The sequence below is a fragment of the Xiphophorus couchianus genome, chromosome 12 (genome assembly GCF_001444195.1).
Source record: "Xiphophorus couchianus chromosome 12, X_couchianus-1.0, whole genome shotgun sequence".
NCBI lineage: Eukaryota > Metazoa > Chordata > Actinopteri > Cyprinodontiformes > Poeciliidae > Xiphophorus > Xiphophorus couchianus.
In genome coordinates, this window is record NC_040239.1 from 32,100,773 (window position 1) to 32,125,625 (window position 24,853).

At 40.4% G+C, this 24,853-nt stretch overlaps 2 protein-coding genes across 24 annotated transcripts in view; both read left to right on the forward strand.

Moving 5' to 3' along the window:
- Positions 1 to 1,350: 1,350 nt before the first annotated feature.
- On the forward strand, positions 1,351 to 22,986 carry ehmt1a (euchromatic histone-lysine N-methyltransferase 1a). 3 transcript variants are annotated; one of them, XM_028033417.1, is made up of 23 exons: positions 1,351 to 1,407; positions 2,440 to 2,822; positions 3,139 to 3,265; positions 4,090 to 4,172; positions 4,769 to 4,979; positions 5,058 to 5,194; positions 8,132 to 8,275; positions 8,592 to 8,890; positions 8,968 to 9,063; positions 9,151 to 9,239; positions 9,585 to 9,691; positions 10,359 to 10,481; positions 11,581 to 11,682; positions 11,799 to 11,903; positions 13,107 to 13,261; positions 14,705 to 14,872; positions 15,346 to 15,490; positions 15,580 to 15,657; positions 18,410 to 18,525; positions 19,391 to 19,477; positions 19,587 to 19,665; positions 20,815 to 20,990; positions 21,061 to 22,986. In XM_028033417.1, the coding sequence occupies exons 1-23, from the start codon at positions 1,353 to 1,355 to the stop codon at positions 21,155 to 21,157; spliced, it is 3,162 nt and encodes a 1,053-aa protein (XP_027889218.1). In that variant the 5' UTR covers positions 1,351 to 1,352; the 3' UTR covers positions 21,158 to 22,986. The 3 variants fall into 3 exon arrangements, 2 of the variants coding, with proteins under 2 accessions (XP_027889218.1, XP_027889219.1); XM_028033418.1 differs by having other exon boundaries at positions 8,995 to 9,063; XR_003597557.1 differs by lacking the exons at positions 19,391 to 19,477; positions 19,587 to 19,665; positions 20,815 to 20,990; positions 21,061 to 22,986 and having other exon boundaries at positions 15,588 to 15,657.
- A 184-nt stretch (positions 22,987 to 23,170) lies between these two features.
- Positions 23,171 to 24,853, forward strand: part of cacna1ba (calcium channel, voltage-dependent, N type, alpha 1B subunit, a) — an 82,204-nt gene continuing 80,521 nt past the window's right edge. For 19 of the 21 annotated variants that reach the window (XM_028034846.1, XM_028034861.1, XM_028034847.1 and 16 more), the window contains exon 1: positions 23,172 to 24,129. In XM_028034846.1, the coding sequence (XP_027890647.1) occupies positions 23,870 to 24,129 (260 nt within the window). In that variant the 5' untranslated portion in view covers positions 23,172 to 23,869. Of the gene's footprint in view, positions 24,130 to 24,853 lie in introns of all 21 variants that reach the window. The other 2 variants (XR_003597670.1, XR_003597671.1) reach the window with 1 other exon arrangement.

Consider the following 24,853-nt stretch of genomic DNA (forward strand, 5'->3'; position numbering starts at 1 on the left):
TGAAGCATTAAGACTACCTCAGGTGTATTCAAACTCCGGTCCAATACATTGTATTTAAGTAGAATGCAGCTCATGTTGGTATAGATGTCAAATTCAAAAATACTTCATTAATCTCAAAAGGAAATTAAATGTTGTTATGTGATTATGCTGGCAGGAAAGATCTTTTGCAGCTGTTTGTATTACAGAAAATTTGATGAAGCCTCAGACTGAAGACTTTGTTTTCCCCAAACAGTCCCATGAAGAGGATGGTCAGGATTGTCCAATCATTTTCTTTATTTTTATGGAGAATCCTTCTTTGCTTAATCATCTCCAGAGGTTCCACAGTTGTCCCCAGAACAGAACCAGCCTTCTTTATCAGGCTGCTGAGCCTTTTTAGGTCCCTGGTTCTGATGCTGCTGCCCCAACAAATGACAGCAGAAGAGATGACGCTCTCAACAACAGACTTAAGATATTGTGCTAGAATATAGATAGTCTGCAGCATTTTACAAACCTTGAAAGATCTTAGCTTCCTCAAGAAATACAGTCTGCTCTATGGTTCTAATAAATGACTTCACTGTTGCGTCTCCAGTCTGTTGTCCAGGCGAACACAGAGGTATTTATATTCCTCAACCACCTCCACTTCTTCTCCCATGTTGGAAATAAGTTTTGATCTAACCCTTTTCTCCAGAAAATAAACAACCATCTCTTTTGTTTACATTCAAAATGAGATGATTATTTCCACACCATGCCATAAAGAGGTCCACCAGCTCCCTGTACTCAGCCTCTTGTCCATTTCTGATACACCTGACAACTACAGAGTCATCTGAGTATTTCTGTAGATGACAGAAGTCTGACTTGTGCTGGAAGTCTGAAGTGCAGAAAGTGAAAAGAAATGGTGAGAGTACAGTCCCCTGTGGAGCTCGTGTGTTGTTGACCACCTGGTTAGACACACAGCTCTTCAGTCTCACAAAATATGGTCTGTGAGGAAGTCATAGATCCAGGCGATTGTTGAGGCCTCCACCTGTATCTTGTGGTGTAAAGATTGCACAAAGTGTTATAAACTTTGAGGTTTTTCCATTGGTACAGCACTGTGAAGAAGACAAATACAAAGTTGCATGGTCAAGAAAGCAATAAACCTGGGTTTTAGCTTGGAAAATGTATAGCTGTGGGTATGCAATTTGCCTATTAATAATATAAAGTCTTCAACAAAGACTCTGATGGAACACTTACTAGGAGTGTTCCAACAAAAAAAAAAACACACCCACAATATAGTTTTAGAGTTAAACCATATGCCAATTTCAAGTTTTCTTTGTACAAAGAAAAAGCATGCATAAATATTCTGCCCAAGATTTTCTGGGGAAATTGCGCGAATTATGACCCTTCAGGCATTCCATACCTGGTGTGGGCCCAGCGCTGCTTCTCTCTTCGGTAAGTTGGAACTTTTGCTGCTTGAACTTTTCATGTTTAACAGCTGCTGATGTATTTTATCTACTTTTTTTTTTGTAGTTTTCTACCGGGGACTTCTGCTTAGAGTAGAGCCCCTTCAGCCAGAGTTTCTCCTGGTTCCTCTCTGCATGCCTTTACGGAGCGAAGCGCACATTGTTTAGTGTTTTAGAAAGAAGCGGTTTAAAAACACTGCGAGTTTTTAAAGTAGCAACAGAGGCCGTTCTCGTCCTCTCGCTGTACGGATGGAAAACCAACTCTTTCAATATAACAGGGTTATTTGTTAACCGCTTCCCGAAGTTTCTCCCCTGCTTCCTACTGAATCAAAACAAAGATGGCAGCCATTGTTTGGTTGCCTCTTTCAAACTTGTGACTCCTGCAGATGCAGGAGTCACAAGTTCCAAGTGATCATCCTTTGCATTGACTAGTCTTTTGTGAAACAGGGGCCGCAGCGATATGTGGGGCTGCTTAAGTTATCGCTGGGTTAAATGGGAATAATGTGCAACTAACGGGGCGAATGAACAGAAATTAGTATCGGTACAAAAATGATAAACTGGTGAAAACAGGGTCTGTATTGGTACCGCTAGAATTTCCCGAGCGATACCGACCTCCCTCAAAAAGAGCAATAATTTTAATATTAATAAAGTTTTTCATGATGATAATGTCTGCCACATATAAGTTATGTTATATAAGTTGTAATTTTCGATCCCACTAAAAATGATTCCGATCAGATTACTGTAAGTCCCAAAGAAATGAATAAAGTAAATGATGTGCTTTAGACATGCTGTTTATTTAATGGTCATATTTCACAGTGCTGACCGACTAATTAAAATGTAATATGCGTGAATGTATGTTTGCTGTAAATCTAAGAAAAAAATAAAAATGATCATCTACAAGTGATCATTTTTATTTTGATTGATTCATTTCTTTCTCCTTGAAATAGATTATTGTCTGTGACCTGTCGTGTCCGACACCAACTACACTGTTGAATAGAATAAATGTGCTTTCTCTTCACAGCAATGGAGCTCGACAGAAACCATGTGTCCCCTGGACCAGCGGGATCCTCTAATCCTGCTTCTAGAACACCCAAAGCTACTAAAGGACAAGAAGCTAAAAGCAATCAAAGGACTGGTTTCACAGTGACTCCTTTCCACATGTCACCCATAATCAATAATGATGCTGCTTTGCAGAGAAAACCTGTGGGCACAGCTATGGGGAAAGCGCCTCCAGCTCGTAGCAGCCTGTTTCTGGCCGCAGCTGGACGACTGACTGCTGAAGCTGTTGGAGAACGGTTTCCTCCAGCTGCTACTGCTGAAAAGTCAGAGCAGCTGATTCCATCTGCATGTTCAGCACAGGCTCAGCAAGTGGAAAAGGCACAGCAGTCAGGTTCTCTTAGCAAGGCAAGACATTGTTACTGCGATCTTCAAAAGTATGCAACTGTGAATTAGTGTGTGTATATATATATATATCTATCTATATATATATATATATAGATAGATATATCTATATATATATATATATATATATATAGATATATCTATCTATATATATATATATATATATAGATAGATAGATAGATATATAGATATATCTATCTATATATATATATATATACACCACTTCACAGTGGTATTATAGAAAATAACTGCAAGTCCATTTGTTCTTGCCTTATTTCTCTCATTCATTTAATGGAAGGTCTTGCCTGTTTTCTCTTAGACTTCTGGCCAAAAGACACAAAAGCCCGTTGCTAAGGACTCTATGTCATCTCAACCAGCATCTACTGCTGAGCAAAACCACACAGCCAAAGGGAGGGGTGTGTCCACTGCAGTCAAAGCTCAGATGGGTTAGTTGATCCGTTTGTCTGCGACTTAGAAAGTTTGCAGTTTTTTTTTTTTGTTTGTTTTTTTTTTCTCAAGAGTCTTTATTTCAGACTGCTGCATGCAGAATATGTTCTTAGGTAGCTATGGATAAGAATAAATAGGGACTGCTGACTGAAAATTTTGCTGCTCAGAAATAAACAGACAGAATTCACTTCATAGTGAGAGATGGTGAGCAGCAGGGGGTAAATGTAAGTACAGAATTCCTGCAGGCCACAAATATACAGAGTTTGATTTTAGCATTTTTTTTATCTTTCAATAAGTTTAGGGAAAAATCATCTTATGGTGATTATCCATCCATTCATTCATTCATTCATTCATTCATTCATCCATTCATTATTTTTCTTACACCCTTATCCCATTGGGGTCAGGAGGGGTGCTGGTCTCCAGGGTGAGAGGCAGGGTCACCCTGGACAGGTCACCAGTTCTTTTAGTGATAAATACATTTTATTTATAAAGCGCTTTTGAAGACACTGAACAATAATAAGATCTAAAACAACAACAGTTATAACAACAAGCAATCATGGAAATATTAAAAACGATGGGTCTTTTTATAATTGGAATTTTTTGGTTCTGTTTCCCAACCAAAAAGTGTTGGAAACTGCTGCAGTGTGTTTCACATTTTGACCTCATTGCAAACAGGATTTGCTCTGTAATGTTTTAACGTAGTATCTACATATAGACAGTATCTACACATTCCGTCATAAAATGAAACTGGTGCAGTTGTTGTTTTGTTTTTCTAAAAAATAATAATGCCAGACCTTGCAAAATTGTATATTTGTTCTTCTAGCTGTGAAGAAGAAGAAGAGGAGGATGGGAACATACAGCCTTGTCCCAAAGAAGAAAGCAAAGGCAGTTAAACGATTGGAGAAGGCAGGTCTACTTGTTGCTAACTAAGGGGACATAGGCAGCACCGTTGGGTGGATTAACACGCCTTACTTGCCTCCTTTAACACGCTGAGGCCGCTGAGAGCTCCGGACTCCAGGCTTGGGCAGCTTTATCTGAAGTGTTAATGCTTCTGAATAGAACTGCATTTTACCTTAAAACACACACAGCTCAACAGACTAGGCCAGAGAGAGCTGTTGGATAGGAAATAACATGGGTGTGTTTATTTAACATAGTCGGATGCTGCTGATGTGTGCTGGAACATATAGAATCAAAACTATATAGTGTTTGATGTCCTGACATCTGAAGGAATATAGTGTATCATTCAGACAGGAGAAAATGATTTTGTTTCATTATTTATGGGGATGTTACTTAATAATCATTGGTGGACAGTTAATTGGGTTTTCTTCAAATTAAATGTAAGAAAACAGAGTTAAATATCTTAAATATTTGGGGAGTTGCTTGTGTGTTGATATGAAGTTGATGCAGGTCTTTTTCTTTCAGGATGCCGTGTTTTGTTTTACTAACTGTAGTTTGATTGGACAGTGATTAGATGAATGAGTTTCATTTCTGTTTTCCCATAGAAAGAAAAGCCAAAAGCAGGTGTGAAGAAGAATTTGTCTGCTGCATCTGACAAGTCAGTAACAGAGCCCAGGACTGTAAACGCTGGAGAACAGACGGCTACAGAGAAGAGGAAAATATCTTTAGAAGACGGCCATGTTGAATACACAGAGCTGGCTCTGGACTGTCTGGACCTGAAAGCTCAGGAAGAGCTACTCTCCCCTTTTCTTTCAGGTAGACACTGAATGGTTTTCTGGAATGAGCCTCACGCCCTGAACTTTAGTGAGCTGATAATGTTCTGTGGCGCTGCAGGAGAGGCTGAGGAGAAGGAAACAGACCTGGCAGAGGAGCTACCGCTGTGCTGTTGTCGTATGGAGACTCCCAGCAGCGGAGGGAGCTTTTCTACCCGCAGTCAGACCTGCATGGCCATGGAGAGCTCAGATGGAATGGTAACAATAAAACACATAAACTAAAATCCAATAATTCTAAATGGCCATTCATCGCTTGTTTCACTAAAATCCCATCTGTTGCTGGAAAGTCCAATCTTGGGCTCATGCGAGCCAAACATATGGTTCCACCTGTTTACATTTGTGGGCTGCTCAGTGGCGCAGTTGGTAGCACTGTTGCCTTGCAGCAAGAAGGTCCTGGGTTCGATTCCCGGCCGGGGTCTTTCTGCATGGAGTTTGCATGTTCTCCCTGTGCATGCGTGGGTTCTCTCCGGGTACTCCGGCTTCCTCCCACAGTCCAAAAACATGACTGTTAGGTTAATTGGTCTATCTAAATTCTCCCTAGGTGTGAGTGTGTGTGTGCATGGTTGTTTGTCCTGTATGTCTTTGTGTTGCCCTGCGACAGGCTGGCGACCTGTCCAGGGTGAACCCCGCCTCTCGCCCGGAACGTAGCTGGAGATGGACACCAGCAACCCTCCCGACCCCATTAGGGACAAGGGTGAACAGAAAATGGATGGATGGATGTTTACATTTGTGATGGGATTCATATAGATAACTCTCAAACTAACAGTTAGATAATCTAATGCAGGGATGCTCAATACGTCGATTGCGATCTACCAGTCGATTGCAAAGGTAGTGTGGGTACACTGCATGACATTAAAGAAAAATAGAGATCATCCTGTCACTTGATTGATATACAGAGAACCCTTACCAGTTGGTGGTGGTAATGTTTCCTTTAGTTGTTTGCTTACTGTGATTATTATAAAAAAGAAGAAAGGACTTGGACACCTTGGTCCCTATGAATGCACAAATAACAGTGCTAAGTGTCTAGATACCTCCAGTTTTTAGCCTTCAGTTTTTCTCTTAAACTTTAGAAAGAGAATAAAAATGAGTAGGGGACCTGGACCAAGTAAGAAGGCAAAAACGTATCACTTTCATATATACTGCTCAAAAAAATAAAGGGAACACTCAAATAACACATCCTAGATCTGAATGAAAGAAATATTCTCATTGAATACTTTGTTCTGTACAAAGTTCCATTTGCACAACAGCAGGTGAAATTGATTGTCAATCAGTGTTGCTTCCTAAGTGGACAGTTTGATTTCACAGAAGTTTGATTCACTTGGAGTTATATTGTGTTGTTTAAGTGTTCCCTTTATTTTTTTGAGCAGTGTATAATGAGACAAATAAAGAACTCTCATATATATTTATGCATAAATATATGTTTTGCATTTTTGTAGTAGGTAAATAATTTTAACTTGGGTCTTCTTATAAGTAACTTGCACACAGAAAAAGTCCCTGATTTAATCATTTTTAGACTTGGTGACCCTACAAAGCCACTTTATGCTTCGGGCCTCTTAACAGTTTTATTTTTCATATGACTTTGGGTCCTAGTCAAGGCTGGTTGCCAGTGCTTAAAAGAAGCAGGTGTCTGTCACCTCATGTTTATACCTCGGGGAAATGGATGGATACAGATAGGTTCAATCAAACCTTTTATCAACTTATAAAGCTCAGAACAGCTCGTTTTACTTTGATATAACAATTTTTTTCATCTATACTTTGCTTTTCTAGCCGGTATTCCTTCATCAAAAACGTACCTGGCGTGTGGCTTTGATTCTTTCATGCATTTTTTGAGGAATCCTTTAATCTCCTGTGGCAACCATTTAGGGGTGCTTGAGCACCTGCTGTCACAGAGCACCGTTCCTCCCCAGAGCTCCAGGCTGAGCTTCCGCCCACAGATCAGCATTACCCCGCAACTCCCCCAGGAAGAGCAAGCTGAAGAAGAGCTCCTTCAGACTAGCAGCAGCAGCAATTAGCAAACACCTGGTGGAACTGTGAGTCTGCTGAGCTCATAAGAGCTTCTTCTCTGTCCAACACTCCCAAGAACGGTTGTACACTGCTTAATAGAGAAACATTGTGATGCAGAAAGTGGGAGTGTTGGAAAGAGCAGAATCCCAATTTCAAATAGTCAAAATCCAATTTTGTTTAAGTCATGTTTAATATGTACAGCATTTAACAACTGAAGGTAACATAGTTACTGGACTGAGCCATAAAATGGCACTATGTGCCTGGAAAACACATAATACTGCTCCTTTAAATTTTAAGTGGTTCTAGATAAATAGACCATCAGCTATTTTTTAAAATGTTTTTCTGAAACAACATGTTTCAGAAAAAAAAAAAAGTTTTCTGAAAACAAATTAAGTGGTCTCTCTAAATTCTCCCTAGGTGTGAGTGTGTGTGCATGGTTGTGTCCTGTCTGTTTCTGTGTTGCCCTGCGACAGACTGGCGACCTGTCCAGGATGACCCCGCCTCTCGCCCGGAACGTTAGCTGGAGATAGACACCAGCAACCCTCCTGACCCACTAGAGACAAGGGTGTATAGAAAAAGGATGGATGGATGAATGGATATTGTTTTGAAGTTTTAAAGGTTTTACATATCAAGTGTTTCTCACTGATCCACTGCGGCTCAGAAAAGTGCTTAGATTTGTTGCTGCAAAGAACTTTCATTTGGTTTAAATCTGCAGATGAGTATGCTGTCAGTGTGTGAGAGAACTCCATGTTTCTTTGCAGTTGATTTGATTTATGTGAGTAACATAGGACCAACTGGAGTCAGAGTTTTTAATCAAAAGCTGTAGTGAGTCGTTTTATGGAGGAAAATGTGGTACATGTAGAATATTTGTCATATTTACAGAATTGCACTCTGTAGGTAAAAATCAAACAGCACAGTCAGCTTTGTGGATGAATTGTTTCTTTACAAAAATACCACATCCCAGAATCTGGAGAGAACCTGTTCATCTGAATACCTTGAACTAGTCATTCCTCTCCTGACAGGTGGAATCCTAGGAATAAGAAGTCACAGCTCCATGCAAAGGTTACGGCTCGCTGGAAGTCACATGATGCTGTTGTGCTGCAGACCTGTTGTTTAATTGTTTCTTCCCAGGTGAGTCGCTGCCAGAGGCCAGTGGTGAAGGCAGAGTTAATGCGACCCTCCAACACCGTCCACCTGCTGGTTTTGTGCGAGGACCACCGAGCCGGCATGGTCAAGCATCAGTGCTGCCCTGGCTGTGGGCTGTTCTGCAGGCTGGTAGGAAGAAATAAAACTTGCTAGTTTATAAATAAATGTTTCTCATTATTTTATGAAAGTAGCAGACCATATTACAAATAAATCTACTGATAGTAAGCTGCTGACTTGAAGACCTGCTATAATTTTTCTCTGCCATCAAAGCCTCAGTGGTTCACCCCAAGATCACATTCCTATCAGACATGTTCATAAGGTAGACACAACTAACCCATGATTAGAAGTTAATGAAATGTCTAGCATGTCCCAACAAGTATGAAAACCTGAAGTAATTGGAGATTAAAACTTGACCACGTTTCCATGGTTTCTGCTTGCTTCTCAGGGTTCCTTCATGGAGTGCCGGCCATACAGCAGCATTTCCCACCGCTTCCACCGGGACTGTGCCTCCATCCTGAACGAGCGTAGGTTTTGCCCCCACTGCGGAGAGGACGCCAGTGGGGCAACAGAGGTCATGTTCCCAAAGCCAGATCTGTCACCCTCCATACCCAGATCAAAACCTGGACCTTTACTTCCTGCTGTCGCCACTCTGCCTTCTGTTCCAACTTCCCCCGCTGTACCTCAGATCCTTAGGGCGAAGAAGAGCAGTCAGCCACAGAAGAGTAGGGAGGAGAGCCAGATGAGGTAACATTGTCCTTTATAATGTCTAGGATATACAGAATGAGTCATTTAAAGGGCGGTTCCACTCTTTTACAACACAGACCCAGAGCTAATGTTTGTTGTTCAAGATTCAAGGGAGAAGCTGTACATCGTAAAGAGTCACTGGAGACCATCCTCATGTCACTGGATGACGAGAAGTAAGATTTCAAAGAAATGCTAAAATGAAGACCTTACAGGTTCTGCTTTTGCATGAATGATTGTTCAACACTTTGTTTTTCTTTTAGCTTAAAACGGAAGAAAGCGAAGGGTCCTGCCAGGCAGCTTTACGTCTCGGCAAAGCAAGGAGACCTACAGATGGTCATTCAGCTTCTTGGTAAATCCAGTTTGCTACACATCCACTTTGGCACCTTACGTTTCCTAAATATTTAGAAATATTATAATACAGGAGTGGAACAGTTCTTATATGGAACACTTCAACTTCCTGCTTGGCTTAGGATAGTTTTTGATAATTCATGAGCAGGTGCTCATGAATTATAATTCATGTGAATTATAATTCACAGTGTAAATGTGAATTATAAGTTCACATTTACACTTTCCCATAAGCCAGACTGTCTGCACAGATCCTTAGGTGTTACTTTGTACCAGTGGTTATTATGTACTTTAATCAGCAGTATATGCTTTGAAACGTCCATGTAAGCCTAAAGATAGTTTTCTGCAGTTGATGGAAAGGACCCAAACTTCTTGATGGAGGGACACCACAAGCGCACCGCTCTTCATGCAGCAGCTGCTGAGGGTCACCAGGAGATCTGCCACATGCTGGTCCAGGTAAAATAAAACGGGCCTCAATGCAGAACCAAACTGGTGGATCTCTAAAGGAAGAAATAGGAGAAGTCTTAAAATTATGTCTTACCCATCAGGAAAACTCCTCTGTTGTATTTTGGCACTGGTTTGTCTGTAATCCAGGCTTAGTAAGTTCTGTTTCCAGATCCAGTTTAACACTTCACAACAGAGCTACTGTGGTTTAAAGTTAATTTAATTAGATACTGGAGAAAGTTCAGAGTTTTCACCAGCCTTTCCGACTGAGGTCAAAGTGACCCACTTTGTCTCTCATTATTCCCTCACTGATGACGTTACAGCAGATCCTACCACCAGAGGGCGATGTTGAGCAGCAGGTTTCCAAATACAGAGGATCCTGGATTCTCAAAGCTATTTATTACATCCTTTTATTACTTTATGGCTGCCATAAAGCCGAGATTTCTATTCAAATTTATTATAGAATCTCTTTCCTAACCACTGCCTAATTCTATCGCAAAATGCTTAGAATTATATTTTGTAAAGTTTTTAATGCTTTTTAAACTACTCCCAGATCATGTTGGGAGTTTTATGTTGCATAAAACTTTCCTGAGTCCATAGCTGTTGAGGTCTGAGAACCCAGAGCTGTTGCCTCTCTGGGAGAGATGATGATGGATTTTGTGTCCCTGTGTGGTTAAAGGCTGGGGCCAACCTGGAGATGTTCGATGAGGAGCACAGAACACCTCTCATGGCGGCCTGCGAAAACAACCATCTGGACACAGTGAAGTACCTGGTCAGAGCCGGAGCTACAGTTGGCCACAAGGTGGGACATTGGGCACCCACTTACTGCCTGCTTGCCATCTTCATCTGTTGTGTACTTGTATTACACTCTGCCTCTTCAGTTTATTTATTCTGAACTCTGTCTGCTGTTGTTTTCAACTCGTGTTAATGTGAACATTTAGAGCATTTGAATATGTCTTATGGAAAATTATAGTCTAGAAAAATCCCCCTCCTAATAAGACAGCTTTGCATCAAAGCCTTTTTCCAACCACATGTGAGACATGTTTTTTTTTTTTATGGTGGCAAAAACATATTTGTTTGTTCAGACTTTCTAATTTTCATTTTTGTTGTTTCCATATAATCACTAAAAAAGAAACAAAGAGGCTAAAACCTAATTTTTACCATTTAACTCAGCAAAGCAACAGGGTGTTTAGTTTTTCAGAAATATTCTGTTTTAACATAGTTCTAAAGTCAGAAAGTGCCAACTACTGGGGACAGTTAAGATGAGTTTCTTTTAGAGCATCATCACCTAGATCTGCAGACGGCCTATTAAATCACTGAAGGTGTTCTGACCACAAAACTCTGATTACTACATCTTTATGTGCCATGAGAACCCCAGTGAACACAGTCCTCTCCCATAATTCACATTTCTTGCTCCATCTATGTTTTAGCTTAGTGTTCTTAATGTGTGTGCTCTAGTCTACCATGCATCTTCTCTTAACTCCAGCAAACTCCTGCAGAAGAACTGACCTAGGTTCTAATATTAGTGTTCTTGTATTTTTTGCTTTGTATGAACAAAGGTGCAGTTAAACTGAGGTAAGCATGTGAAGGGTATATGGAAAAGGTGTGTGTGTGTGTTTATCAGTGATTACTGAAAGATATAAATTAGTTGTTTTCCAAATCTGGCTGAAAACTGATACGATTAAATGAGCCTAAGAGTATTTAATACTGAAAGGTCGTTTGTAAAAGACAAGATTAGACAGCAAACATTTTCAAACAGATGATCATATTTCAGTAGGTCCCGTCTGACGTAACACATAGTTTTAAGTGAGGAAGGATAGAAACAAATACAACAAAGAGTCTTTCAGACCATGACGGCATCCATGTTGTTTTGTTCAATGTGAATCATAATGTTATCCCAGGACATCATGGGTTTCACCTGCCTGCATCTGGCTGCTAAACTGGGACATTATGATGTTGTCGATCATCTGCTTAACAAGGCATCCAAATACATCAACTGTCAGGTAAAAATGCATATAATCTTCATATACTAAGCACTGGGATCACATACATACACGTGTGTGTGTGTGTGTGTGTGTGAAAAATCTTGATATGAGTTTATTAGCTTCTGTCTGTTCAGGATAATGGGGGGTGGACGGCCATCACCTGGGCAATCGAACACAAGCACAAAGAACTGGTGCATCTGTTTCTGAGGAAAGGAGCTGATGTCAACATCAGAGACAAGGTGAGTCACTAACACACCACTAGTGTGTTAGTGTTAGCAGAGTCCCTTGTAAGGACTTTCTGCAAGGCTCCTTATAGAGAGATGTTGCAAACTGGCATTTAATGTTGACATGTTAGGTACTACAACACTGGTGCACAGGTGTTTTGGAGTAAATGTAATTTAACTACATTTAATTAATGTAAATGTATTTACTTATTGTGCATTATGCATCTATGTCAGTCAATGATGACAGAAAACAATGCACAAGTACTGCTAATGATGACCTGAGTATGACCCCTGGTATGCCAGGGGTCAGCAACCTTTATCTTCCACAGTAATGCTGAAGTATTTTTTTTATTTTTTCATAAGCTGAAATTATTTCTTTATTCAGTGTCATATAATGCAAATAAATGCACATAATTTACTATTTCTACAATTTTCCCCTAATTATATATATTACTAATTGATATAAAATCTGCCCAATCCTTAGTTGAATAATGTTGCTGAAAAGCTTCAGAAACCAAATCAGAACAAAATGCTTAGAGTTATGGTCACACATCACCTATTCTTATATATCAGTTGTGGAAGACATTAGTAAGTCTTTATATATTTTAACAATTGTACAACCAAGTTAAGAATCAGACAATTTACTGAGTTTATCAGCTAGTTTTAATGAAGTCAACCTGGTGTACATTTGTGCTTACATGAAGCAGGCGTTGTTCACAGTGTGACCACTAGATGGAATCAAAGCGCTTGTTTTTACAGCAGTTGTGGTACAAGCCTCGACTGTATTCATCCTGGAACAGGTAGGAGGTTAATCAGTGTCACCTGCCATAAGAACAGCAGTGACACTCACTGTCTCTGTGGGACACATGGAGTCATTTCAAACCAGTTTTGGTTGAGGGTGAAAGTTTGTCTGCGGAGTTCAGCTGGTGCAGTGGTTCTCAAATCCAAGCCTCCATGGCCGGTGTCCTGCAACTTTTAGATGTGTCCCTGGTTACACACACTTCAATCAAATATCTGAATTATTTCCTCAGTGCAGTCAAGCTCTCCAGAGTCCTGCTAATGACCACGTTATTTGACTCAGATGTGTTGAAGCAGAGATACATCTAAAACCTGCTGGACAAGGCCTGGATTTGAGGATCCCAGTCTAGTGTACTGGTTAGCAACAGTGTTACATTTGTGAACTTTGCCATGCTGACGTCTAGCTTGGGCTTTGTACAGGAGGAAAACGTCTGTCTGCACTGGGCGGCTCTGTCAGGCTGCGACGACGTCGCCCAGGCGCTGCTGGAGGCTGGGTGCGACCTGAACGCCATCAGCATTCACGGTGACACACCACTTCACATCGCTGCCAGAGAGAATCACCTACAGTGTGTTATGTGAGTGTGTAGCCTACAGTCAAATGTCTGCTAGATTCTGTAGCTCTTCATAGGTGTGAAAGGATCAGTGGTGACGTTGTTAAGGACATGGTCTGTGTCTGGACCGTGTCTGAGGAGCTCTCTCTCACTTTCAAGGAAATTATACAATTAAGTAAATACAGAAATGCTCCTATGGTTACCAAACATCACATAAAATATCAAATTGTCTTACATTTGAAACACAAAAAAGTATTTTGTATTAAATTGATATACTTTACTTATTTTATAATACTTGCAGAAGCCTAAATTCAGTTTTAGTTCATTCAGACCTTTAGGATAAATTAAGTTTATATCTCTTATGATAATTTAAGTTTATTCGAACCATCAGGCTTTACTTGTGTCCCCACCAGGCTTAGCATTGTTTATTTATGTAATTTTTTTTTATTATTTCTTTTTTTAAGACTTTATAGTTGGTGTTTAGGCATTAATCTTCCAGTTGTCCAATAACGCATGACTATCAAGTGATAATTTCACATTTCCTGTCAACTTTAAACATATTTTAAATCAAAAACATGGCGGCTGGCAGGATGACTGCCCTAGCACCCCAAGCACCGGGCTTAGAAAGTTTTTTGGGGAAACCCTGGACTGTTGGAGTGGAGTCACAGTTTTTACTCTTTTGCTCTTTATTGTATTTGTGGACAAGTTACATCTATCATTTTTATCTTTGAAGTAAACAGTTTAACTTTATCAAGAGGATCTGTTCTAGTTTTTTTAGTTTGTTTTGTGGACTGTAGGGGGGAAATACTGAGAGCGTCAGGTTTACGGTTTCATTAATTGGGAAGTCTCCTTTAAGCTTTATGTTGCATTTCTTAAAGGGTCAGTATTATGTAGAATCGACTCTTTAGAGTTTTACATCATGTTATGATGTTATTTCCTCATCAGAAACATACCTGGAGTGTTGTCTTGATTCTTTCACGCATGTTTGAGAAATTCTTTAATCTCCATAACAACCATTCAGCTGTGGAGAACGCCTCAGTAGACCTAGCTTTAAGATGCAGTTCTTCCTTGGAGCCTCCGAGCTTTTGCTTCACAGAGCATCCTCCCCTACCCAGCTCCTTCAGACTAGCCAGCAGCAATCAGCAAACACCTGGTGGAATTGCAGATCTGCTGAGCTCATTATACGAGCTACTTCTCAGTGAAATGCTGGTGAAAAGGTTGAAGGGTTGATAGAGGAGTGATGTTCTGATGACATCAAGAAGGCTCTTAGGATTATCATGTCCAAAGATAACATTTTATAATCATATTTATAAAATCTACACACATTTTCATGTGTGTATATGTGTATAACAGAGACATAGAAAGGTTCATTTTGTTCTTGAAGAGAAAAGGAAGTAAGTACTGCAGCATTTACAGTGTATGAGAGCCACCAGAGTTACAACATGACTTTTATTTTACGGACTGCAGGTTGTTTTTGTGTCATGGGGCGGATGTTTCTCAGAAAAACAAGGAAGGTGACACAGCGTTGGCCCTGAGTGTGAGCGGCTCCAAAGTGTGGACGGCTCTCAACACCAACAAAAGACTCACTGATGCCAGGAGAGAACGGGACTGTCAAGGAGAGAGGCAGCTCAGCAGGTAGACACCAAAACTGAATCCATAACAAGACCTAAATTGGCTTGAATTTCTAAGCCCAGAAAGTTTGACAATGAGGTTAATATATTTCCCAACATTGAAGATTTCCAAGCCTTATTATTTTGTTTCTTATTCAGTAGTTTTTCTTTGGGTTTTCTACTAGAAAACTAGAAGCATATTATTTGAGCTTGAAAGATGATAGTAGAACTTCCTTTTTGCACAACCAGGTTTCCACTTCCTTCCTTCCTTTTTGCTGAGCCAGGTTACTAGCATGAGATCGCTATTGACTGTTTATTGATTTGACCCCACTTAGCCAATTAGACGTCTCTTTATGCTATGTGCCTTAGCTGTCCGTGCAGCTTAGGAAAATATCTGTAGTTTTTGAGAATAGGGAACCTTTGCGAAACCGATTCCTGAATTGTTTTATTTTACCTCTCAGATGTTAACAAGGTCCAACATTTCTTTTCTTCTTGTAGGGACATATCCCGGGGATATGAGGCGGTCCCTATCAGCTGTGTTAATGGTGTTGACAGTGAGCCATGTCCTGATAACTTTAAATATATACCAGACAGCTGCCTCAGCTCATCACTGAACATAGACAAGGACATCACCCATCTCCAGGTGAGTCTAGATCTCTACCTGTGAAGTCTAAGCTTATGGCTGACTGCTTGTGGAGCTCCTCATGGCTATGAATGTATTTTGTCACTAAGCACTGCAGCTGCACAGATGACTGCTCATCCAGCTCCTGCATGTGTGGCCAGCTCAGTCTGCGATGTTGGTATGACAGTGTAAGTGCAAACACACACACACACCTGATATCCCCGATATCAAAAGTGTTGCTGTTTTCTACTATTTGCAGATGAGGAAAAACAATTTCTGTATTTTCTTTTTGTTTTAACATATTAGCTGATGGGATTTGCGAGGGCAGTTTGTCTCGCTACATCTATTCTGAGCCTACAATGCAGAAAGATCACAAAAATGATCTTTTATCTATAAATATAAATATTTATATAATCCTAGGGAAAAAAAGTATTTGTTTAATTTTTCCTTCAACAGTAATTTCCCTTTTGATGCAGCTCAGAACTTGACATAAACTTGTTATATTTTTGCAAACATAGAATAATAATAATAAAGTGTTTTTAAAAGTATCACCATGTAATAAAGATTCAGAAAAAACATTAGGGTACCCATGGAAAGTTGTCTTTAAACATAATTGTTAATTTACTAGAAATGTCCTGAATTCGGTTTAAATTTACCTCGAGTCAAACGTCGGGATCCATTTATTCACGACCTAATCAGATCTAATTTCTAAGCATTTCTTGTGCTGGAGACACCACTGTTGGAGACGTCATTCTTCTTGCTGAAGACGTCTTTGCCAAACTTCCCCCTGCAATAAAACTCAATGCTGATCAGATAAGAACTACAAAAGCAAGACCTGAATCCTTAAGCATCCTCTTTGGAGTCAAAAGAACTCTGAATGTTTTTCCTCCAACTTGCTGAAAGTCTCTTGATGGATCTGCCTCTGGAGGCCTGCTGTGGCACCCTCTCCATTCCTCAACAAGAAGGATACTTTCTTCAGTTCTTCCAACCCAAAGTACCTGAGGTTCTGCTGTGAAACACAAGCTGGGACGCCAGCCGACCTTACACCTGCCTGAAGAGAATGAGTTTCTTTTTTAATTTTTTTTTTATTTTGTTCCATCAATTTTTGGATTTTTGAATTTTGAATCCACCTGATAATCGACTCAAAGTGATAACGTTCCATTATCTGGGATGAGTTAGATGTTTAAAATAAGGGTATTGTAAGTTGCATGCTTGCTTAATGTTGTGCTGGCTACATGCTGTCTCTTCTTATGCTTTGTTTTTGCTCTGCCATTTTAATTTTTTCACATGTCAGTGATTCTCTGGTTGAAGATAATTGACTTCAGCACTTCTAGAATTCATTAGCTCTCTCTTGACCAATCTCTTCTTTCTTTCTCCCTCCTGTTCATCTTGTGTTCTTGATTTTTCTGTTCATATCTACTTTGTGGTCATACAAGACCTTGGACCATGTTTCCTTTGTCTCATCTGCATGTTAACCTTCCTCCCCTTTTGCTTTCGTCTTCCTCCTTCTTCTCCAAAGGATGGAGTTTCTCCGTTCTACAACACTGTGGTGCTGCCTTTAAGATGCAGATTTTTACTTTTTCGTGTCTAATTTGGTGGTTAGTTAGTTTTTTAAATTCATTTTCAACATTCCATTTTGTTTGGTCATAGTTTATTCTGTAAACTGTTTTGATTTCCATTCTATTATTCAATCATTTAAAAATGAGATTATTTTCAGAATAATTCAGCTGTAAAGTTGGTCCATTTTCTCAATAAACTCTTTGGACTTGATTAGAAATCAGCGTGTCGGTGATCAGACCTTGTTCTGTGAGGAGTTTCTTCTGCTGCTTTCTGAATTCATTTCTTCTTGAGAGACTGAGTTTGGCTTACTCAGAATTACTACAGTTGGTGCTTCTATTAAACAGAAATAATTGTATTGATAATTTGATCAATAAAATATTGATTACAATTATTAATGATGACATAAGCCAACAATTTTGATGCCACCATGTGAGGTTGGTACAACGTTTCTGGTTTTCCAGAATGTTGATTCTCAACACCAATGGTCCAAATGTTTGGTTTGTCCTGCAGCGCAGCACAGCTCTTTTATCTAATAGATTTAAACATATGAAAATATAAACATACGACAGATCAGTAATAGAGTTAAAAAGTTATTTCTATTAAGTGTAGGTTGTTAGATTTTATACAGTAATTACATGGGATGAGAAAAGAAAAATAAAAAAGGAGAAGGAAGAGAGAGAATAAAGGAAGGGCAAAATAATAATAATCATAATAGATAAATTTATGTTATTTATAATTTAAGTTAAAATCATCCATCCATCCATTTTCTGTACACCTTTGTCCCTAGTGGGTCAGGAGGGGTGCTGGTGCCTGTCTCCAACAAACTGTCGCAGGGCAACACACAGACAGACAGAACACACAACCATGCACACACACACACACTCACACCTAGGGAGAATTTAGAGAAACCAATTAACCTGACAGTCATGTTTTTGAAGTGAAAATCATATAAAATCTATTATATAAAGATAATTTTCCATTGAAATGTGTTCAGTGAGTAAAATTGTCTGAAGTGTCAGACGGGCAGCGGTCCTCGTTTTCCAATTTAAAGGAATTTTTTTTTAATGGCTAAAGCTATAAAGCATGAAAATATTTATCTTAATTATTTTGTAAAGTGTTTCCACATAAATCAGACTAAACTAGACCCATTTTATGCATTCTTTGAGCTACGTAGTGAACTCAGTGGAATATTTTATATTGAATAACCTGAAAATTATAATTTTTTCTCATACATGAGATATTATTGCAAGTTTGTTATCCAGAAGTCATAACCCAGGTTTATAAATCAACTGAACGTGATCTGTGATTCCACTGTGAAAATGCACATATTAATTTAGCTTCCTTTCAGTCACCTGTAGTAAGTATTGTGTGTTTTTACAGGAGGGTCGGCTGCCTCTGGACTTCTGTCAGTGGGAGCCTCCCGTGCTGTTTGAGTGTAACCATGCCTGCTCCTGCTGGAGGACGTGTCGGAACCGTGTGGTGCAGAACGGACTCAGGTGGGACCGTCCTCTCAGAAAATCTGCTGCATCTAGAATTCCCTAACAGCTCAGTGTAGTTTGCCTCCATCCTGGTGTTTGAAATGCATGTTGACTGAGTTCTTCGGAAATGTTTGATATGTTTCTAAGGAGCAGAAAAAACTTCCGGAAGGTTTTTTCTTTTTTTCAGTCACATAATCCAGTGAGCGACTCATGCTTGTTCAACCAGGTGCAAAATATCTCCAGTCAGCTTCCTGCAGATCCTCCACATCTGTTCAGAACAGAAGATCAGGCTCAGTCTCAGCTCCTCCCGCTGACAGATTAAATCAATTTATTATGCGCTGCAGCAGAGGAACATGAAATAATTCATCAGATTGTGAAATAATTCATTTTATTGTGAAATGAAATGAGATTACTATTTTATTTGTGGCACGTATAATTAATTATGTTGTGTACAATTTTTTTTGTTTTCAAATTTAATTTATTAATCACACATTCAAATAATTATTTATTTCAACACTTTTCACCCTCTTCAAATTGACAGGCCACAAAGCGAACAAGCCAGGACAACAAAGGGCTTTTGTCTGTTACAGTTTTTGTGGGTAGTTTTCGTAAATAAGACACAAATTCTTGTGTCTAAAACTTTTAAATAACAAAAAACTTAGTTCACATGCAGTTGTGTGCAGGAACAGTTGTGTTTTTGTGCTGTGGTATTTTTGTATGATTTACAAAGATCAGGTATGTTACTTTAAAAAGAAAACAGATTGAAAGCTTTGACCGAGTGACGAGGCAGATTAGAATCCTGATATCCGCTTCCCTTCCACCAAGATGACATGATGACATGATGACATGATGACATGAAGTGTGTTGATGTTGTTTGTTCCAGAATCCGCCTGAAGCTCTACAAGACAGAGAAGATGGGCTGGGGAGTGAGGACCGTTCAAGACGTCCCACAAGGAACATTCATTTGCGAGTGAGGAGACGCTGACAGAAGAGACATAATTAAATCCATTACTATACTGCTAACACACAATGCTGTAGAGCTGCAGCATGCTAAGCTCTGCTTCTGGATACTTTAACAGGTACGTTGGCGAGATCATCAGTAATTCTGAGGCTGACAAGAGAGAGAACGACTCTTTCCTCTTCACCTTGGACAATAAGGTGAACTACATGCAGACATGTTGATAGGAAGCCCACACATTAGGGATGCTGAACCCTGGAAACATTTCCTGCTTCCATGCATCTTTTGTCTACAGCATAATATTTTCTAGTGGAACCATGCTCCTTCCTCTATAAAGGGTTAGAGTGAAAGAACAAATGTGCATGCCCTAATATAAGTTTTTATAATTCAGAACATAAAAGAATAATCTGTTTCTAACCAATGGTGAACTGAGGTGTGTGTAACTTTTTTTCTGAAGTAAAAACATAAGATGACCCGTGTTGCTTTCGTAGCTTAACCAAGTAACTATGTAACCTTCAGTTGTTCTAAAAATGCTGCATGGATCAAATATCATTTAAAAGAACTCCCTTTGTAATGTAACGCCTTGAAATTGGGCTTTTAAAAACTCCTGGTCTCTCTGAAACTCTGCCTTCAGGAAGTCATTACAACATCTCTCCTCTATTAACCCTTTAACAATGTTTCTACCAGCGTTTCACTGAGAAGTCCAATAGTGAGCTCATCAGTTCCATCAGGTGTTTGCTAATTGCTGCTGGCTAGTCTGAAGGAGCCGAGTGGGGAGAGCTGCTCTGTGAGGCAGAGGCCTGGAAGGTGGCGCTAGACCCAAGCAGGTGGTGCTCTGTGAGAGCAGGTGTTAAGGCACAGCTGAATGGTTGTCATGGAGATTATACAATTTCTCAGACATGCATGAAAGGATCAAGGCAACACTCTAGGCATGTTTTTGATGAGGGAATAACACCATAACATATAAAGCTCAAAAAAGCTTAACCAGATCCATTGATTGATTGATTGATCATCAAAGTGTGATAGAACATTTCCTATTAATGCAAATGAGGAATTACATCAGGTATTACCCAAGAGAAACTTCCATTTCCAGAACTGAGACTGGAAAGTGGTTGAAGTAGACAATCATGTAGCAAAGCTGCCTGTCCTCCTCAGTGTGGTCACAAGGTTAGCATGTGTTATGACCATAACAGCTCTAGAGCTGACCTTTTTACAGATCAGACCAACGTAATGTTTGTCCATTGTTTTGCAGTTCTTTGTCTAGAGAACACCACTCTCCACAATAATTCTCCATTTAGAACAAGAAAAGTCATGTGACTGTGATGCTGTTGGGTCATGGTCTTATTCAGGTAGGGGAGCCATACTGCATCGATGCCAGGCTCTACGGCAACATCGGCCGCTTCATCAACCATATGTGTGAGCCCAACCTGATAGCTGTGAGGGTGTTCACCGTGCACCAAGACCAGCGCTTCCCAAGAATAGCCTTCTTCTCAAGTAGACCCATCAAAGCTGGAGAACAGATCGGGTGAGTTTCTGCTAAAATCCTTTCCTCGGCTCTCTCTGGCATTCTTGGATAATAATCATTTTGTCTCTAGGATTGACTATGGCGACAACTACTGGAGGGTGAAAAGCAAGTTCTTCAGCTGCCTGTGTGGTTCTCCCCAGTGCCATCACTCAGCTGCAGGCAGATAGAAGCTGATCCATTTCACCTCCATCAGCAAATGATGGAGCAGTGAGAACTACAGAATCATGGACCGTCCTTGGTTTGGCTTGGAAAATGAGTTGATGTTTTTAGGATTCGTTTTAGTTCCCTGTCCATAAAGTCCATCTCAGCACAAACCACTCAATTGTGCTGAGTGTGTTCTCTTCCTATAGTGAAGTTGTATTCTGGTTTGCACTAAAGTTCTTGTAATTGTCCTTTTACATTTATCTTATTGATAAATATGATTTTTGTGTTTCTACTTTATTGCTCTTTGTGCTTCATTTAACTTGCAGTGAAACATAATTTTTTTAAAACATTTTTTGTACAACACACTGTTTTTGTCTTCAGGCATCAATGTTAAAACGATGAAACTGTCACCTGCCGTCTACTGTGAAAGTCTCTGAGCAGGAGTTATCAAACCTTGGTCCTTGGTGTCTTAACATTTTTAGATGTGCATGTGCTTCAGAACTTTTGATTTGAATACATTGGCTAAACACGCCAAATGTCGAATGAGTCATCAATATGTAAGAAAGTACCAGGGAAATTTTAACTTGTTCAAGGCCTTGTTGTTGTGAAGTTTTTAAAATATGTGTCATGTTTTTATACTGACTTTCCAAAACTGCTGTCTGTAATTTATTTTGATTATAACTGCATTTTTATTGTGGGAGATTTCAGCTTTTAAGCAGAAGGACTCTGAAACATTGTAGATCAACTTCTAACAAAGGAGATATTCTGAGTCTGGTCATTTCCAAAGGTCTGGATGTTACTCATGTGACTGCAGCTGATTTTGTTCTGTCTGAAGCTGTTTAACATGAACAATGAAGGGACTGGTGAGAAATGTAGCAGAAGTCTGAGGTGAAAGAGTAGTGTAGTGAACCCAAACAAGGTAGAGAAGAGCTAAACTAAATTCATTTTCATTTCTATAAATAGTTGTCATATTGTTACCTTGAGGAAAAAAGTCAGATATTTCTCTTTTTCTGACTGCAATAAAAACAATCCTGATGTTTCCACTGTGTTTACTGTTTACTGATCCCTCCAATGATTTGTCTTTTTTAAAAAATAAAATAAAATTCAGAGAATTAGAGGAGCAGTAGTTATTCCCACCTCTGGTAAACGGATTATGTCTCCTGCCTCAAACACTTTATGACTTTTACAAATCAATTATGATTTGTTTTTTTGTTGTCAAATTTAAAACTGATTTCTATATATAAAAGAGACAAATGTTTGACATAAAATATGTGATTGCATTGCATTCACCCCTTTAAGTCCCTTTGGCTGCAGTCACAACATGGAGAGTGTGTGGTCTCTTTATGGCTCCACTGTTCCTTGTAAAACTGTCCAGTCTGTCAGGAGGCCTTTTTAAGTTGGCCACTCCAGAACGTCCAGCTTGTTTGTTTTAAACATCTGAGATTGATCCGTTGGTTTCGTTCCTTAAATGCCCAAATCTTTAACTGACTCTACAGGTTGGTAAACTGTTCAATTTGCAATGCAGTTTTCTGCACAACTGGATATGAATTGAGGCATTAAGGGGTTAACTATTTTTTTGTTGATTTGCTCATAAATGTAATTCATTGCTGCTAAGGAAACAGGATGGCCACATGCGGTATAAGAGGTTTTAAAATGTAGTTTGCCCACAGGAACCGGATGTGTCCTAAAAGCAGAACCTTTTACAACCTCATCAAATCCTTGACCTTTCTGTTGCTGGGCTGTTATTCTCCTGTCAACCAGCTGTTCTTACCAGCATCACTTTATATAATGTGGGATTATTTACCTAATGTGTTCCTTTGTTGTTGGAAAATAAAGTTGTAAGCTTGACTCATTTATGACTCAATGATTTATGAATGCAGGGGTTGGATTCATAAATCCAGCATGTGTGACATGCTTTTCATTTAGATTCATTCTATTTATTTCATTAAACTCAAGAATGAAAATATAAGTAAACAAAAAGGAACAGCTCTTATTCTGACAGTTGATGGGATGCGTTTTTATACGATGTGGCTCGCTCCCTCCCTTGTTGCCATGGAAACAGGGCCGGTCCAGGTGGAGCCACTGGCTGGCGTCTGTCAGCCACATGGGGGGATGAATGAGCGGCGCTGGGGAAAGTGGAGTCTGCACTCTTCTTAAAGGAGGTTTCGTGGAATCGAGCGACCGAGTCGTGATTTCTCTGCGGAAGACGGATCATCTGAAGGGGGCGTGTTTTTTCAGCTTCCGTGGGGAGCGGCAGTTCCAAGAAACGCGCTCCTCATTCAACTCGGCGCGGACTGGAGCCTCCCGGAGGAGGAAATGCGGCTGTTTCTGGGCGTTCTTCTCAGGCTAGGGATCACAGACTGACTGAAGCCCGTCTCTGCAGTCAAACAGCTGGGAAGTTGTTTTCACTGGATGGATGGATCTGTCGCCTCTGAGGAGCGGGGCGGGCAGTCGGAGGAGCAACACCCAGGAAAATGATGCACCATGGAGGGGCAGCCGCTGAACTTTGAGCAACAAATTCACCTCGGAGCTGCCGGCGGCATGGGGAGCCGCGGAGACCAGGAGCTGTCGGAGCGACCCTGAGGAGCCACTCTCGTTGTTTTGCTGGATCTTCTTGCTGACTCTGTCAGTGAGGACCTGCCGGGGGACGGTGCAGCAGGCTCTGCTGTGATGCTTCATCTCCATTCCTGTTCTGTCAGTGTCGGTGTCTCCAGCCAGATTTTCGCAGTCTCAGAATGGCTCGTTTTGAAGACGATGCGTCCAGCCGCTTCAGAGGCAGCGGCCCCGCGGGGCCAGCCAGAGGGGCCAACCGGCAGCCGGGGCCTCCGGGGGGCCAGAGGATGTACAAACAGACCATGGCTCAGAGAGCCAGGACCATGGCTATTTACAACCCCATTCCAGTCAAACAGAACTGCCTCACCGTCAACCGCTCCCTGTTTATCTTTAGCGAGGATAATATCATCCGGAAATATGCCAAAAAGATCACAGAATGGCCATATCCTTACTGTGCACAGCGCGGATCACTGCGCAGACCTCAGTCAGAAACATACTTATCAGGAGCATTTTATAGTTAGGTCTCATGATGTCTGCAGCCTTATTCACTATAAATTATAAAGGAACAGGTAGCTGCTGCTGGGGGGAGGGGGGGGGGGGTTAGTTGGCTTTCTGCCACAGAAATGCAGCTGCTGTTAACATTTCTGCGCATATTATTCACATCACCTTTTAACGATCAAACAGTCTCAGTCCATCAGGACGGGCCGTTCTGGAAGCCAGCCTGTGCTACAGTGTTTTATTCTGTGAAGGTGTGTTGTTAGTTTTGATTGTCTTTGATGTTTCATGAAACATAAATTTATGAACTGGGTTTGGCTTCAGAACGGAGGATAAAGGCTGGTGTTTGGTGAGTTTCTTGGTGAGGCTGGAGGATCTCGGTCCCTCTGGGCAGGAGCTGCTGGCTGCCTTCAAACAGCAGCTCTCCTCATGGGTGTGACTCAAACAAACAAGCTGCACTCACAGGATTCATTCAGGCTGTCTGAACAAGCTGCTGCTGACATGGAGTAGCTGCCATCTGCTGTGATCCAACAATCAGGCTTCAAATCCCACTGAAAGAATGATTGATCATTTCCAGTGCTGCGAAGGAGTGCTTCCCCCCTTTATGATTTAATTTTCCTCAAATAAATTCTGCTGTCAGACTCTGTCAATATAGGTCAATCCAAAAGACA